Source organism: Pararge aegeria, chromosome 8 (assembly GCF_905163445.1).
Source record: "Pararge aegeria chromosome 8, ilParAegt1.1, whole genome shotgun sequence".
Taxonomy (NCBI): Eukaryota; Metazoa; Arthropoda; class Insecta; order Lepidoptera; family Nymphalidae; genus Pararge; species Pararge aegeria.
In genome coordinates this window covers 3,176,753-3,201,623 of record NC_053187.1, presented here as the reverse complement: position 1 = coordinate 3,201,623, position 24,871 = coordinate 3,176,753, and the positions used below count along the sequence as shown (strand labels likewise).

General features: G+C 36.1%; 2 protein-coding genes across 2 annotated transcripts in view; both read left to right on the top strand.

Annotated features, from left to right (window-relative positions):
* Positions 1-617: 617 nt before the first annotated feature.
* On the top strand, positions 618-14,395 carry LOC120625967 (vitamin K-dependent gamma-carboxylase). The gene is made up of 9 exons (XM_039893246.1): positions 618-681; positions 3,497-3,661; positions 4,404-4,559; positions 6,348-6,513; positions 7,153-7,338; positions 8,779-8,942; positions 10,856-11,274; positions 13,095-13,569; positions 13,971-14,395. The coding sequence occupies exons 1-9, from the start codon at positions 618-620 to the stop codon at positions 14,342-14,344; spliced, it is 2,169 nt and encodes a 722-aa protein (XP_039749180.1). The 3' UTR covers positions 14,345-14,395.
* Positions 14,396-15,287: 892 nt separating this feature from the next.
* LOC120625824 (elongation of very long chain fatty acids protein 6) overlaps positions 15,288-24,871 on the top strand; it is a 78,640-nt gene continuing 69,056 nt past the window's right edge. Inside the window, exon 1 of the mRNA XM_039893054.1 lies at positions 15,288-15,914. Coding sequence (XP_039748988.1) covers positions 15,721-15,914 — 194 coding nt within the window. The 5' untranslated portion in view covers positions 15,288-15,720. The remainder of the gene's footprint in view (positions 15,915-24,871) is intronic.

Below are 24,871 nucleotides of genomic sequence, written 5' to 3'. Positions count from 1 at the left end.
TATCGATTATTTATTTTTACGAGCTTAGGAATTAGCATGTCCAATTGCGGATCTCGAGGCTTGATTTTTGTTTGCTCACATTGGGTATTAAAAAAAAAACTCAGTACTAACCCAGGAAATTGGTGGTGTCCACCCCAGACCCTCGGAGAGCGAGTTAAGCCGTCAGTCCTACCAATCGGCATTGAACCGACGGCAAAAAAGTGTGGTGGATCTACGCTCTAAACCACTGTTAGGAGACAGTATGTCTGTATATGTGGGACACTCATGCGCTGGTGATGATGATGAATCGTTAAAGCCAGCGAATACGCATTGGAATAGCGTGAAGCGTCTTTGCTCTAAAACTCTTTCTCCTATAGATGAGAGCAGGCCGGGGCCCAGCAGTGGAATGTTAGTAGGTTGATGATTTATTTCGAAACTTCTTTAATACACGTGGGTTACCATTAAATCTGTTTTTTATTTCTACTCATGTATTGTTTTTAAGAAGTTTTACAATCAAGTGGCTTGGTTGGGGCCGTGGTTGTACGCGCACTTATGTTTCCTATATTTACATATGCAGCTGAGACATGGACTCTTAAACCAGCTAGTCGACAACGTATAGACTCTTTCGAGATGTGGTGATGGAGGAGAATGCTGCGAATCCCGTGGACGGCACACAGGACCAACGCATCGATATTGAGACACGTTAGAATTACTAGAAGGCTATCATCAACCACCTGTCTTCAGAGGATTCCCGAGTACTTCGGTCACATTGCCAGAAGAGATGCAGACAAAAGAGACCTCGAGGACGTAGCCCGATGCGTTGCTCGGATCAAATCCGCACTGCTCTCGATATTAAAGTGCATATTGCTTTACATGTTGCTAAAAGCAGAGTCAAATGGCACGCCATTGTCCGAAAGGTTGTAAGTGGAAGGGGTCACGACCCTCGGTAATGAGGAACACTACGTAGAAAGAGAGTCGTCTTCTACAGAGACGATGCGCAAGGGCAATAGAATATGCATTGCAGATTGATATCATCCTTCATAGATATACTATAACTCCATAAAGAACGAATTGTCAAGAACTTGCATAAATAATACTATCTAATATGCAAGAAAATTCAGACACATCTCTTCTTTTATTCCACTAATTGACACTGACTGTAATCTCACCTGGTGTTATGTGGTAATGCAGTCTAAGATTGTAACTCCTTGCGGCACGGCTTTTGGCGTAAGTAGGCAGTATAAAGCAGAAAAATACAAAAAATTCAAAATTAAATTAAATTATAATTTCCTCTTCCGGGAATCTAAGCCCAGACCTCCCATTTATAAGACAGCTTTCACCATTGCGCCAGGTAGTATGAATGTGTTTACCACAAAAGCTTCAAGGAATCAGTGAAATGGAAAACGTATTCAATAATTATTCTAATCAGTATTCAACAGTGTGCTCATTCATAATTGCTGTGACAAAATCATCGAGGTAAATACGTATGAAATTATGTTACCTTTTTAATTTCCCTGCATTTTCCCTCAGTCTTCGTATTAACCTCTAGGGAGCACAACCGCCATGGTGAATTTTGCCGGCCTTTGTAAGTATTTTTTTCCTCTGATTGTTCATTGAAAATAAGTCAGACTGCTTGATTTAGATTCCGGTATCATCAAATTCTCTATCTAACGTAGTAATGTTGACAATATTTCTGACAAAAAAGTATTGCCATATTGTGAATGCAAACTGCGGAACCGTAACTGTGTGTCACAACACTTGACCGCTTTTTCCATTTTATTATTTGTGCACTACACTATAAAAATGCAGTTTACTAAATATCTCTCAATAAGTTCAACGTTTATACAAAGTAAGCTTATATAAAATCCTATTAACTATGATACTAAGTATTACTTAATCGATAAAAAAGCTTGGCTATGTAATGCCCTCACTTCAAAGCTAAATACTAATTTACCTCCTGGAAAATGGTTATACCAAAAATCCCGACTTTTGTTGTGGGCTCTTCTTTGACCAGTAGTTTCTCAAATTTTGATGATTTTTGCCATTTAAAATAGTCATAATTGTCGCTTTTCTATCTTGTTAACGAGATAGTTTATCGACGATAAATTAATTGCATACCAGTGTCTTTGATTGCAATAATCGATATCATAGGGATGTTAAGCTAGCAGTTTCTAACGTCCTTTCAATAACGACGAATAAATTTGATTTAACGGATGGAAAGTTCCAACCGCTTTGGTGGATCTCAAAGCCGACGGCCCTTTATAATGTGATCGAGAAACTTGCCGGGGATGTGGACTCTCTGCAAGGCTCTAAATCATTAATTATATCTATACTTATAATAAAACTGTAACTGGAAGGTTGCAGTTACAGTTTTATTATAAGTATAGATATAATTTATAATAAAACTGTAACTGTTTTAATAAAATGGTTAGATTTTATTTTTTCCTACATTTAATATAGTTTGAAAATTTTGATCGGGGGATGCTTTATAATAGATACTAAGTCCAAAACAGATTTTTATTTAATTTTTGTCTGTATGTCTGTCTGTCTGTCCGGGCATCACGTGAAAACTACTGAACGGATTTGAATAAAATTCAGTATAGTAGTAGCTGGTATTCCGGGCCAACATATAGGATACTTTTTATGCTGATAAACAATAAGTTTCCTCCGGGAATAGGCATGAAATATTTTATCAATTTTACTTTATAGCTCCGTTAAATTTGAACCGATTTTAATAATTCTTTTTTTATTTGAAAGTGTATACTATCAAGCCTGTATTGTCTAATTTTAATGAAGATCTGAGAAATATTGTCTCAGATAAAGGACATAACTCTTCGCAGATACCAGCAAGTCGCAAGGCATATCGTACAACGATCGAATGCATGCGTGCCATCTTACTAATATAGCAAATGCGAAAGTTTGTGAGGACGGATGTTTGGATGGGTGGATGTATGTATTGATGAATGGTTTTAGTGTATATTTTACAATGGTTTTCTGTAAATTGGCTGAAATATAACGATGTTTTCTGAAGATGTCATACCGACCTAGAGTGAGACTTGTAGGTAGCGCTGTAATTCGTTTCTAGGTTTTTTTAAGATATTAAAACCTCTAATAACCGAATCGTTGCAGACGAAGTTGTTCGGGTCAGCTAGTTATACATATAAGTACAACGTTTAAATGATATACAAAATAATATTTCACAGGCTTTAGACATACATTATGTACTGTCTCTGCGACTTATCTGTGAAACCCAAAAACCTAATAGTTTTTGAGTAAACCACTGCCATAATTTTTACTGAAAGAAATCAGATACAGCCTTAACATCACTTGCAAAATCAAAATCATGTGACTCCCGTCACTTTAAATAAGGTACTATGCCCGTGACGGAACTTCAAAAGGGTTGTCATAAATATTAAAGCGATAGTGACTAGGACTCCGACTTACTAGGACCACTAGAAGTAGGTAAGTACTATAATTATTTCTCTGTACATTCATTACATAACTGCTTTTTTCTCAGATGTAAAGTTGAAACTATGGACTTGTTTGTTGTGCCGTACAACGGACGAAAAGTTCCAAGACCAATTTGGTTTCCACATAAAAGAAGTTACGTTAGCAAAGATTCTTGCCTATTTGTACGCGCCCAAGGATTCCTCAAGTTTGGCAGTTACGAGAATTTTGTTTGGTAAGCTACTGTAAAAGTTTATATATACATTTTTTTTTTTCAAAGGGAAAAAAACTTGAAAAAAACTTTTCTACTTAGAGTACGAGTCAAGTAGGTAGGTTTTTAGCCACATATGTGGTTATGTGGTAATGAAAGTTCAGATGGTACGTAGATTTAATTCTTTAAAATTTATATAATACTTCTCGATTGTGAAAAACGGAATGGAAACAACCCAAGTATCAGATAGCGAGCGTAAACCCATTCCCGGAAACCCAACATGCAAATAAATAATATTACAGCAATGCGTCAACAGCTCGACCAACAAAAAAAAAAAGTTGTTCGTGTAAAGTTGTAGGCCGATACATTCCGTATGTAAGTAAACTTTTACTTACAGATTGTTATTTTAAAAACCTTCTACTAGGTGCACTAGCTTAAAAATCAGTTCAGCGGGCTAACCTGTTAGGGAGTATGGTAGTTATACCCCTAACAGGTTTTTACGTTACATCGCATCGGAACACTAAATCGCTTAGCACGTTTTTGTTGGTAGAGTGATCACTCGCCTCGGCCTTCCACCAGACCAGACTAGAGAAAAATCAGAAATTATAAATTCCCAAATTGCCGGGAATCGAACCCTGGACCTCTGACTTAAATTCACAGCTATGGATAGTGAATGTTCCATTAGAGAGAGTAGTTATTAGGTATCTACTCTCTGTAATGGAACATTCACTATGTCACATATCACTTACAATGGTTTTTTTGTTAGGAATTGCGATGCTCTTCGACATCCCAGATGAGCGTGGCGGTGCGATGATGGAGCAGCGCTGGGGAAACCCCTTGATGTGCCATTTCCCCCTTATCCCCATCATTAGAGCTGTGCCCATGCCATACATGGCTCTGGTCTACGCAGCGCTCTGGTTTGGTAAATATCTCCGCTTTTTAATACCTTTTTTTTACATTCAAATATATACTATAATATATAAATATACTACGACAATACACACATCGCCATCTAGCCCCAAAGTAAGCGTAGCATGTGTAATGGGTACTAAGTTGACTGATGAATATTTTAATGAATAATATATACATAAATAGGTACTTAGAATATACATATAAACACCCATCCACTGAAAAACATTCATGCACATCACACAAACATTTTCCAGTAGTGGGAAACGAACCCATGGCCTTGGGCTCAGAAAGCAGGGTCGCTGCAAACTGCGCCAATCGGCCGTCCGAATAATAATATATTTATACTATACTACGACAAAAACACATTGTCATCTCGTCCAAAGTAAAAGTAGCTTGTTTTATGGATACTAAGGTGACTGTGTTCTATAAATAATATAAATAAATATTTATAACATACAGATAAACACCCAGACACTGAAAAACATTCATGTTCATGACACAAACATTTTCCGGTTGAGGGAATCGAACCCACAATCTTGGACCCAGAAAGCAGGGTCGCTGCGCCCATTGCCGGTCAAATTGTCTACTTATTCTCGAAATACATAAGCGTCACTTATATTGTTCTAAGTATTCTGTGAATAAGATAGATATTCTGATAACATCAAGTTTGCTTTTCTGTTTAGTTAATCAGTTATTAAAAACAAACTAAAGTGGTTTCACATGGTTTCGCTACTTTAAATAAGTAGTAAAAAATATGTAAATATTTCTACTATTGTTTAAATTTTTGATAACTTAGGTACAGGTGTGTGCCGGGAGTCACAATTATTTTTTTCGTTCCCTTTGAAACCAATTGAAATAATGTTATTGCTTAAATTAAAAACGCATACAACTCAGAAAAGTAAGATGCGTGCGAGTCCGCGATCGCATTCGGTCAGCTCAAAAGAGAAGCCGAATTCAATCCCTTGTCAATCACCGCTACCTACATCTATCTAATAGATGCTAGACGCTTAATTAATTTAAAAAAATATCCCTCTAAAATGACTTAAAAAATCACCTTTACCTCTGCCATGTTTAGAGAACTCAAAGTCAAATATTAAAAATGAAGTAAAATCAGAAACCTAGTCCTGATCTTTCGTTATATAATTATTTAATATATGTAATTGAAACGGCTCAGTTTCGGATGAGAACGAAACTTTGATCTCTTACTTATATAGGTAAAATAGGTATCATCTGCAGCGGTCCCTTTGGCACTAAAAAAAGGAGGGTTAAAGCCGTAGTCCACCACGCTCAGTGGCGTAGATACATAGAGGGAATGCACAGGGTATGCAGATGGTTTAATTTGAAGAAAATAGTATTGGTTATAAATGCTTTAGGGTATGCTTTTTATAACACTAACAATCCTTAGGTTTTTTAAAACTCGTACTGGAGATTTTCTTCATTTTATATCATCTGCGTACCCTGTGGATACCTACCCTCAATGCACGCCACTGACCACGCTGGCCCAATGCGGATTGGTGGACACCACATACCTTTGAGAACATTATGTAGAACTCTCAGGCATGTAGGTTTCCTCACCGTCGAAGCAGTTGATATTTTCAAATACCTAAAATGCCCATAACTTAGAAAAGTTGGAAGTGCGTGCTGGGATTCGAACTCGGCCCCCCGAAAGTGAAGTCAAGCTACCCACTGCGCTATCGCCGTTTCTTTTCAAATAATATGAGCATCAAATTGTTGCAGCTATATCTCAACAGAATACTGTGTGTATTTAAAACACTAAATTAACTAGAGCTTTTTCCAGGTGCACTAGGCATAGCTCTAGGCTACAGGTACCGTTTAAGCGCGTGGCTCTTCACCATCTGCTACTGGTATTTGTTCCTGATTGAGAAGAGTTTTTGGAACAACCATAGCTATTTATTCGGCCTGGTGGGATTGCTACTCGCGTGTACCGAGGCCAACTGTTACTGGTGAGTAAACTACTTAAACTTAAGATGATTATATATACAATTTTGCAGCCTTATCGCTACATATCGATAAGGCCGCCAAATAGATAGCCCACGCATAGATAAGTCAGTGTCGTCACGATCTGACCAAAACAATTATGTCTAGATGAATATAAATCTTATAGCGTTCAGTAGATCTAGTCGTCATATTCTTGAACAGCCAATCTAAATAAAAGTACCTAGACGAGACGTAATGTATTTCGTTCGTTCAAATACTTTGCAGTAATGTAATGAGGTAAGGCAGCGTCGGCTACTTAAAAAACTCGACAATTGCTGTAACTCCAACTGTGTATACTGGTGTTTCGCGCTAAATTGACAGCGAAACTTTTATAATCGACACACTAAAGGAGATCTAAATGACTGCAGTTTTTTTTTTATTCCACTACAAGTAAGCCGTCGACTGCAATCTCACCTGGTGATAAGTGATGATGCAGTCTAAGATTGAAACGGGCTAACCGGTTAAGGAGTATGGTAGTCATACCCCTAATCGGTTTCTACGCGACATCGCACCAGAACACTAAATCGTTATCGGCACGTCTTTGTCTTTAGGGTGGTAACTAGCCCTCCACATTAGAAACAAAAGAGTCTTTATCATCATTCTAGGTCGCTCGATGTATACTTGGGCTACTGCAAGAGCAGGAAAACGGTGCCGTATTGGAATTACTTCATCCTGAAATACCAATTCTTTATACTGTACTTCATGGCTGGCATGAAGAAGGGCACGGTTGAATGGTTAACAGGGTATTCCGTGCAGAACCTCAGCGAGCATTGGGTGTTCAATCCATTCAAGTAAGTCATCATCTCACAGTGGCACACTTATAAACACTGACGTAATATGAATAAAATAAACATTGACTTAATAAATGTCAGGTACTCACTGACATTTATTACGTCAATGTTAAAAAAATATATATATACATATATATATATATATATTTTTTTTTTTAACATTGACGTAATAATTTTATCTATCTATCTATATATATCTAGATAGATAAACACTTTAATGCGCACAAATTCGTCGGAAAAAACACAATGATACACAATAATATTTTTTTAATAACTTTGTAGATAAGGCTAAAGCAATATCTTCCAGAGAACTGTTGAAGGAAGTTATCTAAGATTATAAAGGGTAGCGGCGTAATATATAAGACAAACGGAGCCCCAGCGCAATCTGTCGGGCTGGTTTGTGAATCTAAACCATCCAGGGTGCCACCCAAACGCGTACCAAAAAAATCATTCAAATCGGTCCAGCCGTTTAGGAGGAGTTCAGTTTCATACACACGCACACAAGAAATATATATATTAAGATATATTGAATATAAACATATTGAACCTAGTATTATAAATATTTACTAATACATATTATAGTTATTATAAATAGATACGTATAGGTATTATTGTACACAAAAGTACGCTTTTATTGTACACAAAAGAAATAAGTAGTTACAGAGATATAAACAAAGAGAATGATTTTTAATTTATATGCATATATACAACGTGTTAATGAAAACCCGAAATAACACTTCACGAGCTTTAGAGGTACATTATGTTATGTCTCTGAGACTTATTTTTTAAACCGAAAACCTAATAGTATTCGTCTAAACCTCTGCCATAGACTTTTACTGAAAGAAATCAGATACAGCCCAAACATCACATGCAAAATTAAAATAATGTGACTCCTTTCACTTTATTAGGTACGCGTCGCTTAGCGTAGGTACTATGCGCGTGACGGTATTTTATAGGGTCATAAACACTTAGAATTTGTTTGTACGGAAAGAAAATATGCTGCTATTGATTTCATGTTTTTACAGGATGATTTCTTATGAAATATACTTATGTATCCTTCAACATTATTTCGTACTTCGGTTACGCGTTGTATTATAAGGTAAAATGATTGCGTCTATATCACCAAACGCTTTAATATTCTGGGTTTAAGTCTCGTAGACCTTGAGTCTAGCATAAAAATAGCAAACATCGAACAATAAAAACAATAAGCTATCGAATAAAAAAATAGAACACACAAAATATAACATCATTAAAAGAAAATAAAACTATCAGTAAAATTCATTATTGTCGCCTAACTAGACGAAATATCAAACATAACGCACGAAAAAACCCATTTTTTTATGTCAGGTTTTCTTTTGAATACTGGTTTTCTTCTAAGGACTGTCACTACTCGCTAGGAAATTAAGTGTTTGTACACTCTTTGGCTTTCTCAATTTCCAGGCTAATACTAACAACAGCACAGACGGACTATCTCATAGTGCACTGGTTTGTGTTCGTGTTCGATCTGACCGTGGCGCTGTGGATGATGTGGTCGAGGACAAGACACGTCGCGATGGTGTTCTGCGCTTTATTCCATCTTATGAACAGCAGGCTCTTTAGTATCGGTATGTAAGACTTTTCTTATCATCATCATTATATCAACCGACAGACGTCCACAGCTGGACATAGTTTAACTAAACCAACTGGGTCCTATTAAAGATCTCTCTGTAAGATTTTATAATTTCTTTAATAATGCTGGCACATGATTATCCAGAGGCAAAGACCCCAACCTTGTTGTCCCATAATAACTCAAGACTTTTAGAGCGTCCGAAGCAACGAGTTCACAAACCAAATTTCCTTAAATGGCATAAAAATAGTATCTAGACCCTATTATCAACATCATGTCTCCCTCACTTCATCATTCAATAAGTACTTCATAGCATATTCAACTTCATTTCCCTACTCCAGGCATTCATATCTCCGTTAAACGGCATAGTGGATTCACTATATATCACTCCTGCGTCTTAGTACAGGAAGAAGCCTTTATGGTACCAATATCTCTTATTGAAATAATGGTAGTTGCGAGCCCCAACACACGCAGCGAAACGGTGGACTTCTACCTGAGCTCTAACTAGAAACAAGTCGATTGTGAGTTCCAAGTTCCACGGTTTTGTGCCACTTGTGTCCACCGGCTCCCTGCGACTCGTTTGATATCGTCTATCCACCTCGGCGGGGCTGCCACTCCAGTACCTTGGGACCCCAGCGTCCATCTGTTCTCCGAGCTATGTGCCCTTTACTTTTAAATTCAATTAATTCATGGTATTCTATCTAAGCTTTTTTTACTATAAAGTATACTAAATCTTGGCGGCACGTCTTTGGTATAAGCCCTTCCAGACAAGACCAGAGAAATTTCTGAAATTATAAATTCCCAAATTGCCAGGAGATCGAGCTGTGATAGTTAGGTAGAGACTTCATTTTGACAGCCGGTTGGCGCAGTGGGCAGTGACCCTGCTTTCCGCGTCCAAGGCCATGGGTTCGATTCCCACAACTGGAAAAATGTTTATGTGATGAACCTGAATGTTTTTATCTGTATATTATAAGTATTTATGTGTATTATATTCATAAAAATATTCATCAGATATCTTTGTGGGTACTAAGATATCTGATGAATAACACAAGCTACGCTTACTTTGGGGATAGATGGCGATGTGTGTATTGTCGTAGTATATTTATATATTATTATTCATTGGCGCTCAATACGGGGCTATGGAACCCACGTCGGGCGCCATTACAACTTAGCCATTGAGCTATTTATAAAAAAGTAAGTAGTTGAATAATAATAGTGGCAGTAGACTTTTTGTGTCAGGGCTTTAAATATGCAGGCATATTTGCTGCTTTTCGGACTAAAGGGTGTGATTTCCGGTGAAATTACAGGCACATGAGTCTTAACACGTACACCTCAGGCTGACTACGCTAGGTCCTTGGATGCACTACGCAGTTTGACTCTGGTTTTAATATAATTGTTTACGAAGAAATAGTTTCGGATTCGATTTCGAATCGTGTCGGCGCTGCCGTCCCATTGAACTTTGACAGTGAGGGAATAGAGGGTGCACCTGTGTTTTCACACACACTTTAGCATTCCCTCCAAACCTAATAACCGGACAGACCAGCGAGTTTGTCCGGACATTTGGGTAAACACCTAACATTACTGAGGATTTTGTGCCTCAGTATTAATAAATACGGCAAGAAAATAGTTTGTAGAATCAAGCTTGATTATTACCAAGACACCTGCGCTTATCCCCGCTCGGTTCAAGCCGGACACCGTTTATTCAGGCTGGGCGCGCAATCAAAAAGCCTATGTCGCCTGGCAACGCTGCCCACGTAGTTGAAAAAAAATTCATACATATGACTGAAAGGATTTCAATAAGAGTTATATTAAAAATAGTAATGTACACGCCCGCGTATTCTGCACACGCTGGTGAAACCGCGAGTGGCCTCTTAAAAGTAATTCACCTTTAAAATACTTGTTACTTTCTAGGTATGTTTCCGTGGGTCTGCTTAGCCACAATGCCGCTGTTTTACCCTTTTGATTGGCCAAAACTTATCACAAGCTACGCGGAAACTCAGGCTGCGAAAGTAAAAGGAGTATTTCGCAAATATATATGCAATTCTGTTTTAAACAGCAATTACATCCAGTGCCCAAGTTACACATTACAAAAACAATTCACTGCTGAGGAAAAAACTGATGAAGGCAGTGACAAAAATAATGTTCTTAATGGAGAGGCAGAGAAAATAAACAGTGACAATGAATTAAAGGACTTGGAACAGAAAACCAATAATGAACGACCTCAACATAAGCATGATTGGAAAGTTGTAAAGAAGTATATTACTTTAGCATTTATTGGTTTTCATATACTGACGCAGGCGTTTTTGCCATATTCACACTTCATTACAAAGGTAAATATTAATTATATCACATAATAAATAATGAATATCACTTGTTTTAAGGGCTCAATGGCTTGTGAGTCTACCAATCCGCAGTTGCCCAGCGTGGTAGAATTAAACTGGCCTAATTAAAAAAAAATGGAAAGAGAACATGAGGATAACAGATTGCAGGTTGTGCAAAATTAAAAAAAAATACATACGAATTACTACATACTAATACTTGAACTAGATTTCACAAATAAAATAATACATAATATTATAATGAATATTAAAAAAAAATGTTGGTAACATATCATAAATACATCAACATCATCATAAACCCACTACCGGCCCACTACAGGGTAAGGGTATCCTCTCAGAATGAGAAGGGATTAGGCCGTAGTCTACCATGCTAGCCAAGGGCGGATTGGTAAACTTCACACGCCCTTGAGAACGTTATGGAAAACTCTCAGGCATGCAGGTTTCCTCACGTTGTTTTCCTTTACCGTTTAAAGCAAGTGATATTTAAATTGCTTAAAATAAAAACGCCCTCCGAAACGTTAGTGGTTCGTGCCGGGGCTCGCAATCGGTCTCCACGAAAGGAAGTTATAGCCTGAATCGTACTTTATGACTTCTCGAAATTTGTGTGTTCAAGTTCAATATTCGGTATCTTCGGCGAGACGGTACAGTTGACTACCTTTTTTTTTTCTCGTGGAGAAATCCTCATGGATACCACCGCGCCGAGGCACGGTGATTATGTCGGACTCGTACCGACTAAACCCCACGGTGTTCCTACCAGTCGCCTGGCCTGGTGGCTGGGCCACGGGAACGCTTTCGCACACATCCGCGACCCAGCTAGCGGCACCCGACATTGCAGACCCTCCTCTGCGACATACTAAAATGTCCCTAAAATCGCCGAAGGCGCACTGGGAACACAAGGTGCGCCTTCCAACCAACAGTTGACTACCTGCGCGAAGCTACACTCGCAGCTAACTTCCGCGACGACATCAATACCTCACTTCTTTTGATTCGAACAATTCCTTCTTATTTCTGCCGAATATCCAAAGCGCTGCACATCTGAGTGAGTGCGCTGTTTCGAAAGTTTGTTCGTAGTTTTCTTACTTCTTTAATGTATTAACTGTGTTTGTTGTGAAAGTAGGTGGGTACTGGGTATGAACCCTGATTTGAAAGGGAGACCCCTGATTTATAGGTCGGTACATAATGATTATAATGAGAAACGATAACAATACTGTAGTGTTAGATGAGGATACATAACTGTAATTAATGTCAAGAATAGCTCCTTAATGTACTGCGAGATTGAATGTAAATACACACACGAGTGGATGGAACCTTGTGACGCAAATAACGTAAGTGGGTAGGTACGCTAAAACGATACAGCCTTATAAAGTAAAAACTTCGATTTGCGTAATTATTTTTAACCGACAAGTAGTAGGCTATTAATTTGTAGCTATTTGTTTCTTTTTACATCGTTAATCCACGTCTTAACATTTATGTTTATGTTTATACAATGTTCAAGCTTAAATAAAAGAAATAAATAACTGAAGATTAATGAACTAAAGAAAATCTTAATAAAAACTAAAACTGAAACCTTAATGTAAACTATACCGATATAAAGGTACCAGTTAGATTTTTTCCAAATTTTTAAGCACTGCCTACGGCTTACAGGTTAACATCTGGCCAAGTTTTCTATCTCACCTTACCTTCAAGTGACGTTGCTGTACGCATATCGGGGATTACAGTTACCTACACAGAATCAGAAAAAAAATCTTTATAATCCAGCCACTTCCAGCCCTTCATCTCAATGCCCTACTCTTACTATTATCTGTTTTCAGGGTTATAACAACTGGACGAAGGGATTATACGGTTACTCTTGGGACATGATGATTCACACATGGAATATTGAATCGGTCGTTGTGAAAGTCGTGGATAACATAAATCAAGAGGAGTTCTTCATTGATCCATCCTTTTATACTCCTAACGATAGATGGACGAGGCATGGCGACATGGTTCACCAATACGCTCAATGCCTGAAAGAACGGGTTGGAATCCTTGGGAACCATGATTTCTATTTCAATTTATCAGTTTACGTGGATGTGTGGTGCTCCATGAATGGGAGATTCACTCAGCGTATGTTCGACTACAAAGTGGATTTGTTGGAAACGCCGTGGTCGCCATTCCAACCGATTTCGTATCTCATGCCGTTGCTAGATGAAGCGCTGAGCTGGAGGGATGTACTACGCGAAAAAGAAAAGGATGTACACTCTTGGAATAATTACAGCGATGTAGTGTTTATTGCCGATTTCCCAGGTAATTGCCAGACTTTTATGTTACTTCTTTAACTTTCTTCATTAGGTAGAAGAATTCCTTACGTGCGTCTCGTTAATTTTGGCAGAAATAACTACAAACGAAGCAAAACAAGGTATTTAACTCGAAGACGTGACCAGGCAGCGTTCCGGAAATTCTGTGCCATTATATCGTCTAGGTTTCCACTCGGCGAAAATAAACCAAGACCAAAGGGTCTGAAGTCGAAGTCTTACCTATGTTTATTGTTTATTAGTCGACGTCCATTGCTGACAAATTTAATCGCTAAATACAGCGCGCTACCGATCAGGCGATTGTAATGGGCACATACCGCACATGAACTTCTCTTCCTGGTTTTGTAAGAGTTTATGTTTCCATCTTTTGTACAACGACAAATTTATTCGCAGGTTACGATCAAGAAAAATATCTTCCACCCGAGTTGACAAACATTACCATCACAGTATTAAACGGAACTGTGGCTTTTCAACCTGAGTTGTCCAGATATATGAACGCTCAATCTTATCGCGTAAAGAATGGGGAACACATCAAATTAGAACCAGGAACCTCCCATAAAATAATTAATATTGGGGCATCTCCGGCTTTTTACATGTACACGTTTGCTAATGGTTCTGAAGCCTTGAATTTTAAAGATTCACCCCCAAAACCGAAACTACCGATTCGTCAAGAATTATTAAGACGTCTGAGGAATATGGTTAAGTTTGCAAGAATTGTTGGTGCTAAAGTATTCGAAGTATTTATACAGTTAAAATTTTGCAGTTAAATTTTTTTGGAATATTAAATTATTTATCATAACTAATATCACAAATGCGAAGGTGTGTTCGTTTGTTTGTTTACGTATTTCCTTTACGCTCTAACTAAGCAACCAATCTACTTGGACGGAAGGTAACTAGACTACTTTTTATCCCAGGATTTTGCAAAAAACCGTAATAAACACTGAAAAACTACGCGACCAACAGCTAGTTATATTGTAATCTCATTGTTATTAATGCTTTTCAAATAAATGTGTGTACCCTGCTTTTTGTTTTTTTTTTTTAAAGTCCAATATCCCCAGTTTTTTCACTTAAACGCATAAATTATACCTAGTTTCGCTTAAGGCAGACCAATATAAGTGTGTGTGGTGATACAAAAAGAAAATTAATGAAGGTAAATAGATACCTATATAATCCGATTACCTAACAAATGTATATTTTTCAACAGAATCGGCACCATTGTTTTTTTTGTAACTAGTAAAAACACTTATTTTGAGCCACTTGTGTAACATATGTAACTGCAACAGTATGTCATGAATTAATACAAACATTTTATAAACGAACTTGGCTAGGTCTTTTTAATATATCATACTGAGACACTTTTGTTTTTGACCAAGATCGGCTGTAAGCGAAATACAGCCGACTCTAAGCATTTAAACTTAGCTAAATAGAATAGATGTGCCGATTCTCTAAATCTCAAAAATCTCTAAAGTGAGACATTGACAGATCACAGATCTTATCGTAGTCCCGTTAACAGACAGCACGAATATATAATCATTTACTGTAAAATACAAAGAAAGTAATAAATTAAAAAAAATTGGCAATTTATATAATCGACAATATATCAAGATTAAAAAAAAATTAAAATCTGGCAATCACGGAATAAAACTTGTCAAACGTCAATTGTCATATGTCAGTGTCAAATTGATTTACAAAACTGACACTGTACGGCGCGGTCAGCGCCTGGTGGAGCGGTAAAAGTCGTCCGTCTGGTAAAAAGTGGTGGTAACATCTCCGGCTGAAGCACGATTTTAGCAGTGTGCTCATGGACCGTGTAGCTATGTTTAACGTTCATTCATCGTTTCGTCTTGCTGCTCTGACGGACGAGTAAATTAACGAGTTCGGGCGTCGGCTCGTCACAGCGAAGTGCGAATATATAATCAACGATTTACCATTCCGCGTCCATAACTTTAAAAGTGTCTCATCGGCGATACGCGGTAGCAAAACGCTTCTCATATTAGCCATCTGTGATATAATACTTTATGTATCCTGTTGAAAGTTTATAGGTTAATCCGTTACCGGTGATATCAGTGCAACGTTTTACTATATTTAGACGTTAGACTGTGCTTGTTTTCTGTGATTAATCTGATAGTTTTGGACTGGAACGATGGAGGCGTCAATGGGCTATAACCTCGACGTAACGCCAATTAACTATTCGTATATTTTTGAGTTCGAAAACGAGTTCATTCATCAAAACTCTAGGAAATGGATGACTGAGAATTGGACGGTCGCTTTCTATTATGTGGGAGTATACATGGCATTCATTTTCGGAGGACAATATTACATGCAGAATCGACCCAGGTATGTGCTTAGATTATAATTTAATAATTTAAGAAAAAACACTTATTTACTATAATATATAACACTTACACTTTATTACACTATAATATCTTAAACATAGCTATGTAAATGTGTCAGATATTCACCAACTCAAATAATTTTTTTTTTATTTACATAAAATTTTTAAAATCATATTACCTATTAACTATTTCCTGCCAACGGTTCACTACTTCAATTAGTAACAAGGCCAATTTTATACAAGCAATCCTGGTTACCAAAAAACATCATGTGTTACTGGACAGTCTTTTTTTTTTTATATTAATCAAGTATGATTGATCATACTCAATTTCATACTGTAATGTTTTTTAGTGTAAAAACGTGTTATGAATATTTCTCGCTTTCTTTTTTACTTTAATCATAAATATTTCAGGACATTTATTTTATAATGAATAGCCTATATAAAATATTTATACATCTAAAAAAAAAGATTTTCTTAGTAATCCAACTGATTATAAAAACAATAATAAAACATGAAGGTTTTACAAACTTACAATCATACACTAAGCTAAAAATTTCTCTGACCCAGATTAAGCAATTTTGAATGCACATGTTCAGTATATGTAAAGTTTGACATACAAACATATTTTGTTCCGTAAAATACTTTTTATTTAGGCTATCACAACATTGACCAGACACTTTTTTCAAGTTATAATTGTGTCTATATTAATATTATTTGTACAAGAAATAGTGAACTTAACTTTTTTTTATTACTGTCATTTAGTTATCTTCTTACTTAAAGAAGGTACCTCTCTAATTTGAGGCTAAATATTGATGATTCTGACATGTTTCTGTATTTTCTCTGTACAAATAATTACATTTAAAATTTTAAGGTTTATTATTAATTTATTTATGGTACAGTTCGGCTATAAGACACTTATGTAGCAAATGATATATATATATATATATATTCTTATATAGATATCTGTATATATATATATTTATATATGAGACATCAATTCTTTAACTGCCATGTAGTTCATAATTTGCACACAATAGAATTTTGAATTTATTTTAATAAGATATTTAGGAGTACTTTAATGTACTATGCTGTTGTTTTGCATTTACATTGGTGGAGTTTTTGCATTTTAATAAAATGAGTTTTTATAGAGCAGAGTAGTTAAAAAGTAATTTCAATTTAAAATATCAAGTGAGTACTTAGTCTGACCAAAACAAAAAAAAAAATTCAAATCTGACTCCAATAAAGTGAAGATTTATCAGTACAATTCAGTGACTTTTTTATAGATTGCTATTTTATTCTTTTGATATATGCTCACCAATTTTTCCCCATTGATTTGCCAATCTTATTAAAATATTGTTACTTTATAAATAACCTAATTCTTCTTAAAAGGTGATTTTTTGAAATTCAGCCAAAATATTATTTTTATTAAAATTTATTTTTTAATACCTATGAATCAAATAAATGTTTTCAGTTTTTTTTGGCTTTTGCAGAAAGCATTTATTTATTTTATCGTTTACATGTATGGAGTATGCACTGATGTAGCACAATTCTCTTTTTGTAAATCCTATTTAAAACAAAAATATTAAAATAACCTAAGGGTCAGTACCTTAGGTTATTAAACTGTGTACAGTTGAGAGGAGAATGTTAAGATAAGGTCTTCTGGATATAATTTTATCCAGAACGGAAACCGCCAATAAAAGCTTACCAAGACAAGGCCACAATGGTATGGGTATGTTATGAGGCAACCATATTACTAGAAAGGTGATAAGCATCAATACTGGCCCAAGAAAATGAGCCAGACCCATATAAACATGGATGGCAGTCATAAACAGTAGGCCAGGATATATGAAGTATGCTCAATTAGATAGTCTGACTACCAAGAAGATAAAGGCCTGACTAGAAGAGTTGACCCAACTGGATATGGCTAGAATGAGTGACAGAATTTAAGCTACTGAACTACATGTTAGGTAAAAATAGGTACCTATCTAAAATTTAGTCGGACAATGACATTAGCAAAAACATCTGAAATAATTTTTAAGGGTAGCATTTGGTCATTCTCTGCCTAATATTAAAGTGTGATATATTTTGGATTCTATATACTGAACACTTCTTAATTAGGGTTGGCAAGCTTTAACACTTATTGTCACATGTTAGTAGTAATGAAGTATGTAAGTAAGTTGGTGTAAAATCTTTTAGGAAATTGGTGTTGTCTGTCTGCCTGCATTGGGTCGTTAAAGTTATTTCCCCGGCTCAATGTTGCTTGTAATAACTTAATAAGAATAACTACCAAATTTTGTTCCATTCAGATTATCAAATTCATCACCTTGTGATCATATTTGCTAAGTACAAGAAAAGTAAGATATTTCAGTTTAATTATGCAACAGATTGATCACAATTTGCAGTTGAGTACATAATAACTTGATAAGTTATAAAAAAACAAGAGTTATTATTTTATTGATTACTTAACAATGATGCTTTGTTTGGGAGGGTGTATCTTGAAGGATCAAGTGTCAAGTTGAGTGTTTTAGTTATCAATTAAGTACTAACATAGTAATAGCAGTGCAGCCCAATTAGCAATAACACTATACCACCTCATGGGTAATTACTTTATTGTTGTTTGACGATAAGTGGCCTGTACAATTATACCTACTCATTACTTTCAGAAAAAATAACAGATCATGCATATAATAACTTATTGTCAACAAAAGTTGTATTCACAATATTATCAATGTAAAAAAAGTTTTCTTGTTTCCAAGTGTATATTTGACGGCCGATTGGCGCAGTGGTCAGCGACCCTGCTTTCTGAGTCCAAGGCCGTGGGTTCGATTCCCGCAACTGAAAAATATTTGTGTGATGAACATGAATGTTTTTCAGTGTGTAGTGGGTTTATGTGTATATTATAAGTATTTATGTATACTATTCATAAAAATATTCATCAGTTATCTTAGTACCCATAACACAAGCTACGCTTAATTTGGGACTAGATGGCGGTGTGTGTATTGTCGTAGTATATTTATTTATTATTTATTATATATATGGGTATAAATGCTAGTTCGCACTGTCGTTATATCGCCCGATATTTTTATTGCAATAGTGTATTTTTAAAAATGCAATTCTAAAAGTCACAGAAATTAAATCGAAGTGCGCGTGCTCTGGTCGTAAATGGATATTTAATGCTGAATAATAAAATAAATATTAACAAGATTTAAGTGTTAAACATTGTGATCTACAAAGTCCCATTGCTGTTCTGCCAACGATAATTGTTAATCGGACATGTAATATTAAAATTTGAACTATAAAATCATTGTTTATCAGAGTGCTAAAATCAACTTACCGTTTTAACAATATCAATTTGCATGTAATGCATTTCATTGTAATTTATAATTAATTTTAGTGGTGTCATTGGATTTAATTTTATCATGTTTAACCCACTTTGGGTTAAACAAAGTGTATTTGAATTTATCAGTATATGAGAATCGATAAAAATCTTTTATTATACGTAGGTATACACGCTTTTAAAAAATGTGTTTATCTCAGTTTGCTTAGACCTTTAAAACGGCGAAACGACGAAATGCAATAAACTCTTCAGTTTTATTAATATAATTCAAATAGGCACTTTTTTAACACACGATCTTTATTATCTAGATGTTATGTTATTTTTGTTATATAATAAAGAGAATTCCTTATCTGGCACTTAATACTACCTATGTATAACAATTGATAAACAAGTGTTAACTCTCTAAAGCGCATTATTAGAAGCCCCTTGCGTCCATACAGAATGAGTTATTTTTACTTGGGTAAAGCGATTGGTTTATTCAAGCGCGCCCTTGTTGTTTCCTATTTTTACCCCCGATGTAAAAAGGGATGCTATTGGTTTGGCTATCCGTGTGTTGCAGTCAAAAAGATGGACTGATTAGAATGCGATTTTTAGGGAGGTCACAGCCAAAGTGGTCGGAACTCGGATATTCTGTATTTGGTCGTTTATCTTCGCACACGTAATCACGCGGGAATCAAACCCGATATGAATGAATGAAGTAATACACTAATATTATAAACCGCACAGAAAATTCTTAAATATGAAAATACAATAGAGCGTTGACGTAGACGGTACTGCTTTGTTCATTTATATTGCTACATACTGAACTCTTCCAGCCAACTAATGGCGTAAAAGGAAACGCTTGAGTATCCGGTATCTCGTGATCCATAATTTGAATATGCTTACCACTAGACCAGTCAGTCAGTCAGTTTACAATATTAGTAAAGGGAAAATGAATCCGTCGTGGCGTGCAGCAAATTATTGACTAGGGTAGGCATTAAGCTGGAATGGTATAAAACGGAAAAATCCTCTTCCTATTAAGTTGTATGAAATTTTAGGGGTAGGCAGTGCATTTGTGTATATACGAAATGCACGCTACTGCTTAAAGGCAGACGCTGAAAAATGTACGTACGGATGCAACATCATAAATGCAAGGCAATGAATGTCAACCATATGACCTAGACATCTGCACGCGCCGCTGCCCTAAGTTCGACCTTGAAAAGAGCTAGCAAAGCGTCGATGCGAGATTACCTGCCTGGTTCTGTCGAGCGCTAATTTATTTACATCAAACTAAGCCTAATTTGGAAGAGAAAAGCAAGCGATCTATGTGGAGAGCACTTGGGGAGAATCCAATTTAAACATAGTTCTCCAACCTAAGTTGGCATTCGTTTCAAGTACATGACCGAATGTGAATGATGAATTGTATTGCGACCGATTTAAATGTATTGCATTTAAAGAGCGCCAGTTTCCTTTCGCTATTTTACTAACCCCGTAGAAACCATTTGTTTTCCTCTGATAAAAAGTAGCCCATGTTCGTCTTCGCCCTTTCAACTATCGTTATACCAAAAATAAAGTTAAATTGGTCGCTTACTAAGGGCGTGAAGGAAGGACAAACTGAACAAACAACCTTTCGCATTTATAATATTCATCATCATCATCATCATCATACGGACCCATTACCGGCCGCCAATAGGACACGGGTCTCCTCCCACAATGAGAAGGGGTCAAGGCCGTAGTCCACCACGCTGGTCCAGTGCGGATTGGTGCACTCCACATGAGTGCATCTATGAGAACATTATCGAGAAATCTCAGGCATGCAGGTTTCTTGATTTCCTTCACCGTTGAAGCAAGTGATATTTTAATTACTAAAAACGCGCATAACTTAGAAAAGTTAGAGTTAGCTGGGATTCGAACTGGGCCCCTCGAAAGTGAAGTCGAGCTCCTACCCACTGGGCTATCACCGCTTCAATAATTTACAATATTAGTATGGATTCATTGTATTTTTTACAATACAGAAGTGGGATTGTTCTCAATGTTATACAATAAGTGATGATTCTTTGAATTAAAAAGCCACCCAGTTGTATAACGAGTTTTATTGCTACATTATTGAGGCGGTTATGTCTGCTATGAGATCATCGATATGAGCTTATCGTTTTTAGTAGGTATTGTCGATTAACTCCTAATACAATAATAACGTTGATATCTTCTATCTATTGGTTATTACTTTTTAGCTCATTATCCCTATTATATATTGTATTTATCACAATACCTAAAAATCTTTTGACGGTCGGTTGGCGCAGTGGGCAACCTGCTTTCTTAGTCCAAGGCCGTGGATTCGATTCCCACAACTGGACAATATTTGTGTGATGAAAATGAATGATTTTCAGTGACTGGATGTTTATCTATATATTATAAGTATTTATATATACTATTCACAAAAAATATTCATCAGTTATCTTAGTACTCATAACACAAGCTACGCTTACTTTGGGACTACATGGTGGTGATGTGTGTATTGTCGTAGTATATTTATTTATCTTTATAGATAGAAGCTCTGCTACGCGCATTATATTATTCGTAGCGTAGTATTGCTATAGCCCAGGCGGTGGCGTGCATAGAGAGTATGCACTAAGCAGGCAGATGCTATTTATGTACGAGTCATAAAAAACTTAAGGATGGGCTTTGTAAGAGTTATAAAAAGCCGACACTTAAGTTTTAATAACACAAAAGTCAAAAGTCAAAGTCAAAAAGTATATAAGTGCCATAAGTGGCACTTTTGATGCGTACATAAGAATTACACGGTAGTGAGATGATGGCGATAACCACATTCGTAAACTTTAAACTAAAGCTACGAGGGTTCCAAACGCGTCCTGTAAGAAGAAGCCCACAACAAACTTAGCCGGGTGTTTTTTTTTTTTATCACCATCTCAAAATGTCATTTAAAATTATTAGAAGAGCAACCTGGTTAGAGCAATAATTTACACCCAAGCTTTTTTATCGATTACGATTACTTTTTTATCCTTTATACTATAATAGGACTTTTCTATAAGCTTACGTTTAAAACACTTACTGGAGATTTTCTTTATTTTATATCATCTACATACCCTGTGCGTCCACTCTATGCAGGCCACTGAGCCAAGGACTAACCAACCTGGGCGCCCCGTAGAAAGTACAGAAGTGCAACGGGACCCGCTCCTACTATGTTTCAAAAAAAATTAGAAAAATAAGTTTTTTGATAGTGTTTGTCCAGCGGTGTCCCGGGCTTGTCCAACACATTGAAAAGTTGTGTGAAGATCACCACGCTCAGCCAACCCAAGACATTTGGTATATCTTGCTTAAAGGATTATATCCCTGAAACAACGTAATCAATATTTAAACGATATCGTTAGTCGATTGCAGCATTAACATACATAAATACAAACAAACTTAAAACATTCATAATGCATACGTCAATAAGTAAAAAGTATGGATTAAAAGCTGAAAAGATTGCAAGCTTAAAATAACTCTGATAAAGAAGGGAGAAAAAAAATACCGTCCACTAATAAAAATACATCGAAGGAAATTCAAATAGCTAATGTTCAGTATAACAGTTTTCAGTTTTCGCTATCAACGTTCGACGATGTGAGGTAAGTAGTGATAAGAACATATCTGATAACGCGCAGACAACCTCACGTGGTATACGTAGTTCATGGATACGTTCTTATGTTGAATTATTTAGGTCAGGCTTTTTATTTTTTGCGAAATTATTTACAAAAAAGAAAAGGTAATTTTTTTTTGATATTGTAACGAAATTGTAATAGGGTTATCAAAGCATTGAATGCGATTCATTTCGTTAAGTATAATATTTAAATAATAAATTAAAAAACCCCTGATTTTTAATACACTGTCCATTGTTCTACTAGTCAAGTCCTTCCATTTGATACCCATATTACTCCGGTTACGGAGCGAAACGTGCGTAGAGGGTACATTGCCGAAGTTCTGTTTGGTGTGGAGTACCTATAAGAATAGAATAAATTATAAATTACGAAGATTCTCATAATTTATCATGGAATTCCGCAAAGTACCGCCTGCTTCTTTCCAATTTAATTAATTGAAATTAAAAGTTTGAACTTTATTAAGAGTCTGTTGTCAAAGGATATACTTCTTTAATCACAGATCTCGAATCAAAGCTTACCTGTCAATTTGCCTGTTTTTTTTCAAACAAATTATAATCCAAAAAATTATTAAGAAAAATTATATATGCGTTGTCTAATATACGGTAGTGTGTGTGAAATGATTAAAAAAGAGTGTATATGTCAAATACATGGTAGTGTGTACAGTGGCGTGCATAGAGGGTATGCACAGGGTATGCAGATGATATGAAATGAAGAAAATCTCCAGTACGTGTTATAAATACTTAAGGGTAGAATTTGAATAACTCTTACAATGTCTAACCGTAAGTTTATTATAACTCGTACTGGAGATTTTCTTCATTTTATATCATCTGCATACCCTGTGCATACCCTCTAAGCACGCCACTGTGTGTGTAATGTGTTTTTTATTGATTTAATGCATAATTCAAAAAAAATTCTATATAAAGTATGGGAAATTCCAAACTCCTACGTCCGCCTAATTTTCGTAAAGAAGTGTAGTTTTGCTTCGCGTATTAAAATATAGATGAATTACTTGTAATAAAAAGGGATTTTAATGTACTAATTCAATGAATACACGCAGCAAACGCCATTTAACTCAAGTGCGTCATTATAAATCTGATTGAATATAATTGGCTCTTTGTAGGTTCAACTTGCGTTGAACCCGTGATTTAAAAAATTCTACCTCTAGTTTCCTATCGGTGGTAATTAGAATGAATAATTTGTTTAGCTGCTGTTCTTTTGTATGTACCTACACTTATATGAATGCATAAATTCTGTTCAAGGTTTGATGAAAATATGTCCAGTAAATTCCAAATGGTACGCGTGTAAAAGCTAATCTAATACAATCCTGGCGTCTTCTATTCTAATATTGTAATTTTTTTTATTGCACGCCACTGGATGGACTGATGTCTGTTACTCAGTTACGCCAGAAAGGCTTGTCAAATAGCACAGAGATAGATAGTCTGGAATAGCATTAAAGCTGAAAGGTGTGTTTGTGCGTGTGTGTGTGTGTGTGTGTGTGTGTGTGCATTTGGCTGTTTGTCCGGTTGAATCGCATTTTAATTTGGTTTTTTTTTTGTTTGAAAGGTGAATTCATCGGGAGTATTCCTTACATTTAATTTATTATTAAACTTAACGAAATGGAATGTTGTTTAAGTTGCTTTGATAACCCTAGGACAATTTCGTTATAACATCATACAGTCGCTATTATTATAGCATCCATAGGTAAGTACTTTTCGCCTTATGTTTCCTGGAAGAGATCATAAGAGAGAGTAGCGATAAGGCCACCAAATTGTACCCTGTTTCCAGTGGCGTGCACTGGGTTTCCTACCAGGGTATGCATACAGGAGTAAATTGCATGAAACGGCTTAAATTCTCCTCTTATACGAGTTATATATAAATTTCAGGGTATGCAGTGCTTTTGTGCATGTATGAAGTGCACGCCACTGCCTGTTTCCAATTCAATTTTCTTGATTCACAGCTTTTTAAATTTCGAAATTTTATCGGCTCT

Bases quoted from the DNA above. Each gene is read 5' to 3' on its own strand.
- LOC120625967 (XM_039893246.1), top strand. From the start codon at position 618: ATGGAGGAGAATGCTGCGAATCCCGTGGACGGCACACAGGACCAACGC. The intron at 4,560-6,347 runs GTAAATATCTCC...AGCTTTTTCCAG, and splicing joins CTACGCAGCGCTCTGGTTTG to GTGCACTAGGCATAGCTCTA. The intron at 11,275-13,094 runs GTAAATATTAAT...ATCTGTTTTCAG, and splicing joins ATTCACACTTCATTACAAAG to GGTTATAACAACTGGACGAA.